The sequence below is a fragment of the Littorina saxatilis genome, linkage group LG6 (genome assembly GCF_037325665.1).
Source record: "Littorina saxatilis isolate snail1 linkage group LG6, US_GU_Lsax_2.0, whole genome shotgun sequence".
Classification (NCBI taxonomy): domain Eukaryota; kingdom Metazoa; phylum Mollusca; class Gastropoda; order Littorinimorpha; family Littorinidae; genus Littorina; species Littorina saxatilis.
Genome location: NC_090250.1, coordinates 46254284 through 46259145, shown reverse-complemented (window position 1 = coordinate 46259145; position 4862 = coordinate 46254284). Strand labels below are relative to the sequence as shown.

The 4862-nt window shown below is 41.8% G+C and overlaps 1 protein-coding gene across 1 annotated transcript in view; it reads right to left on the bottom strand.

The window, feature by feature from the left end:
• Window positions 1-1174: 1174 nt before the first annotated feature.
• LOC138969347 (uncharacterized) overlaps window positions 1175-4862 on the bottom strand; it is a 3852-nt gene continuing 164 nt past the window's right edge. The window contains exon 1 of the mRNA XM_070342121.1: window positions 1175-4862. This exon is cut by the window's right edge and continues 164 nt beyond it. Within this exon, the coding sequence (XP_070198222.1) occupies window positions 2149-4680 (2532 nt within the window). The 5' untranslated portion in view covers window positions 4681-4862 and the 3' untranslated portion in view covers window positions 1175-2148.

The window sequence follows — 4862 nt, the reverse complement described above, 5'->3', positions numbered from 1 at the left end:
TTGTCGAAATCAATTTAAAAACACTTTCATCTTATTCCTTGTCGGTTCCTGATTTCAAAAACATATAGATATGATATGTTTGGATTAAAAACACGCTCAGAAAGTTAAAACAAAGAGAGGTACAGAAAAGCGTGCTATCCTTCTTAGCGCAACTACTACCCCGCTCTTCTTGTCAATTTCACTGCCTTTGCCATGAGCGGTGGACTGACGATGCTACGAGTATACGGTCTTGCTGAAAAATGGCATTGCGTTCAGTTTCATTCTGTGAGTTCGACAGCTACTTGACTAAATGTTGTATTTTCGCCTTACGCGACTTGTTTTGTTCGTTGTCCAAGGGTCATTAACTTCCTGTATCAAAAATACAATTTTATGTTAATATGGTTTGTAGAGCGTGAGTTATCTGACGCAAGGGTGCCGAAAAACGAGTGTCTCACGGTCGCCAACCAGTCTTTCAGATCTTTTTACATTTAGTCAAGTTTTGACTAAATGTTTTAACATAGAGGGGGGAATCGAGACGAGGGTCGTGGTGTATGTGTGTGTGTGTGTGTGTGTGTGTGTGTGTGTGTGTGTGTGTGTGTGTGTGTGTGTGTGTGTGTGTGTCTGTCTGTCTGTCTGTGTGTGTGTGTAGAGCGATTCAGACTAAACTACTGGGCCGATCTTTATGAAATTTGACATGAGAGTTCCTGGGTATGATATCCCCGGACTTTTTTTTCATTTTTTCGATAAACACCTTTGATGACGTCATATCCGGCTTTTTGTAAAAGTTGAGGCGGCACTGTCACACCCTCATTTTTCCATTAAATTGATTGAAATTTTGACAAAGCAATCTTGCTTTATGAATTCCTTCCCCTGAAAAGACTATGACGTCAACGATGGTGTAACTTTCCATGGTGAGTCACGGAAGACATTCCAAGCAAGGCGATGTCTATTTTTCAGAAAAAAAAAACACTTTCAAAGAAAGAGTGGGTTCAATGTACATTGAGTGCGTGTTGTGCACACTTACTGCATTCAAAGAAACAATGCTTGACATGGAATTATGGAACACATGGTGTCCCGTAACTAAAACTGCTTTCCAAGTATTGTAATCGTGTCCTTCAACGTTAATGACAACCGGACCAGACGTCCAAGAAGTTGATCAAGGGGTCAGTTCCGGACACTTTGGTCATTTCCCAAGGACTACTTCTCTCAGGACATGCAGACCAAAATTCAGGCCTCTGATCTCAGAGGCCATTGCTTTGTTCAATTGTATGACTTCCTACTGCCAAAATATGTTGTATTTTGTTGTTTTTGTCCATAATTCTGTGAAAGAAGATATAAAGTGAACATAAAAATGCTATTTTATGGGTTTTGAGATGAATTTTTTTGCTGAGAGTGAGAGTTTAGAACAAGAAGAGGTAAGACTACTTGGCCCTTTTTATGTGTTGTTATTATTATCTTTAAGGATAGTAAGTACTGTGTGTTTGTTTTGATTAATCCCATTGCTTCTAGAGTGAGTTAAGTTTTTGCAGAAATTGTGAGGTAGCATGAGCATTACCAGAGCGGAGAGTCTCTCTCAATCAAAACAAAACAATAATTATTAGTCTTAAAATCAATCAATTAATAATTTTAGCTTGCAACACTTAACAGTTTGTTTTAAAATCATCATTCAAGTAAAGGACTTAAAGAAATAAATGAAACACCAATGGATATCATATTCATAAGTAAGAAAATGAAAAAGAGAGAAAGAAATATGGGGGGAGGGGGGGGGGGGGGTGAGCAGTAAAAAGGCTACTATTCAACTTCAAGAGACGCAAAAACGTTATGAACATCAATATAATTGTAGAGTTCACTAACTTATAAATGTGTCCTCTGAAAAGCATTACAATGTTAATTTTAGTTGTAATTGTGAAAGATATGTTGACGAATACATGAAAGAATATTCAAATAATTTGCATCAACTTTAGTGAAAATACTTTGAAAGCCTGCACTATTTTACACACGCAAAAAAATCAAGATACACTGGCCGGGACTTGAACCCAGATAACCAAGCCTTAGGCTTGGGATGTTACCTTACATTACCAGCATGGGGGATTTTTGTGTGTTTATCTTTCCTTTTTTAGTGGGAGGGGGGCGGGGTCAAAAAAGCTTAGGCCTACCCTTTCGCTGGGATCAGATCATTCTAGCTCTTTTCACTGAAGTCTGGAGGAGAACTGCATCCTTCTCGTGGTCCCGTTCCAGATTCTGAAGTCCATGAAGCAGCACATTGGAGAGATGCCTGAAGAGCCTATCGCAAGTAATGTCTATGTCATTGAAACTGGCCAATGTGCACAAGATGCCAGTAAGTCTCTTGCGGCAGCATGCCCGATGACGAGCCTTTTTCACAAAAGAAAGTCCAATCCTCACAAGCTCAAATGTGCAGGCATGTGGTGTCTTCAACTTGCCTCTAGACACTTGGTGGATGAAATCCTTGGCCTCACTGGTGACAAAGGGCTCTTCGTCCGTGAACCCAAGCTCCTCTTCACACTTGCTTTCCAGCCAGCCTGCAACATAAGCTGCACTGCTCTCCTCACTTGCTGTCAGTGTCACGTCTGCTGTACAGATCTCCATGGAGGCTGCATCCTCAAAGTCAACACTAATACCTAGGCAGGTGTGCTCTTTTGGCGCAGACTCAACCTCGATAGACTCCAGGAAAGAAGCTGCATGTTTGGCGAGTCGTTTTTGGCTGGCAGAAAATACATCTCTAGATGTCATGAAGCAGTTTGCCCCGGTTGTCTGTCGATAGACTCCAAATTCACCTTCGAGTCTGTCACTTTGAATTTCTCTCAGAACAACATAGTCAAATCCGGCAGAAGTGAGCAGATAGTGGCAAACAGCTTTCAGACCTTCCATGGTTTGAACCAAAGCCTTCCTGGTGTCATGAGTAAGGCATTTTATCCGTGATGCTCCCTGCCCTGACTCTGCCTGCTTGAAAATCATCAAGAAAGTATCCAGGGAAGTTGAAGCTTTCTCTTGGACAGCACGATGTGGGTCATTCAGACGCTGATCTTGTCCTTTTCCAGATACATTGACAGTTTTCCACCAGTTGAGGACTGTTTCAATGAAGCTAGCCGTCTGACTGCATCCTCTCAACCTCAGTGCGGCAACCACTTTGTCATTGAAAACTCGCAAAACATGTTTCACATTTTGAAGTTGAAGCTTTGAAGGACAAACAGCAGAGTGAGTGAGTGGGCTTGTCTTGAGGATGTTGTCTCTCTCTTCTTTGTACAGCTGCACAACGTCTTCAAAAGATGCAGTTGCATCATCACCAAGCGTTATTTCTTTGGTCTTTTCAGTAATCCAATTGTTGCGAATGCACTTGAGGAGATGAACTGTATCAAATAAGAGGAACCAGGTACGCTCTTCACTCAGTGGATGCTTGGCTATGGCAGTTGTCTCTGATTGTCTGTCGAACAGTTTGCAAAAGTGTTGATTGACCTTGTGGTTGTCTGTTATGGACCCTAAAACATGACCACCTGCTTTCTCTACACGACCTGCTGCCTCCATCACAACGCCATACTGGTAGTCCGCTGTCAGCCTGTGCACGGGTGTCACAGAAATCATGACGCTAGGTCCCCTGTGTAGCGCCTTCATCATTACACAGAGCATGGACGTTGCTTTGCTGTTCTCATCATTTTTTGCCATACCACTCAAAACACCACCAGCAAAAGCAACAGTCGGCCTAATTTTCACTTCGTCGACCAACAAGAACACATTCTTTTGCTGGTCGATCTTAACTTTTTCAAACGTTCCTTTCAACACAGAGTCAGTGTCAACTGATGAAACTACAGATTGCAGCTTACGCTTACTGGGCAGCACAAGATACTCTCTTAGAAGTTCATAGTTGCAGTGGGGGAACGACTCGATGGCAAAACAATAATCATTGACAGAGTACTGCTTCTCAATCAAAAGCTGCAGCTGATGTGTAAGAAATGACAGTTTCTGGGCATTCTTATTGTCTCTACAGCAGTCAGACTCGGACGAATGAGAACGCAAAATATCTACAACTTTTCTGGTCACAGAATCACAGTGGGGTTCAAAGTTGACAGCTATATGAACTGCTTCAAGAAACTGACTGTTTGAATTCATGCCATTATTAGGATGCAGAATTTTCCCTAAGGGCACTCTTATTCCACTCTTAAATGCAATGAGAGTAAGTACACAAGTGAGTGTCGCTTTGTTTTCCACAATGATGGAGACTTCTGATTCGCTAAAATCATCGTTCATGAAGACACACACAAGCCGATCGTTTGTTCTATTGATGATGACATTCGTGTACTTTTTTCTCAATTCTGACTCTGGCCTGAAACTTGAAAAGTCTTTGATAGTATCCTTTTCCCTCCAGAAGGCTAGCTGACGGTCCTCAGCATTCGTTGTACGAGGTGGAGGTTTTGAGGTCGGCAGACATGATTTGAGAACATCAAATTCGGTTGGGGGATCAACAGGCCGTGCTTTTGTTCCAATCCCTTTTGCAGCATAACCTTCTTTCCAATGGCGTTCACAGATGCGATATGTTTCTGGATTGATCACAAAGTGTTCGCGTGGAGGGATTGCTGCAATCCAGCTCTGCCTTTCTAATGAGTCTGCTGGAAGTTTGAACAAACGACACTTGTTCGCCTTGTTGTAGTTTCCTTTACAGTTCACCACACCACACTTGTTCACCATTTTGAAACATTACTAAAAAGAACCTGCCATTTACAGATCAGGAACAGTGTACCGTATCCAAAGAATCAAAAACAGCAAATCACTTTGTAAAACTTTGAAGACAATCACAATGGATGACTGTTGTCAGGCGATTTAAAACAATACATCACATCCAAGCACTGGAAACTGATACAAAAAATTCA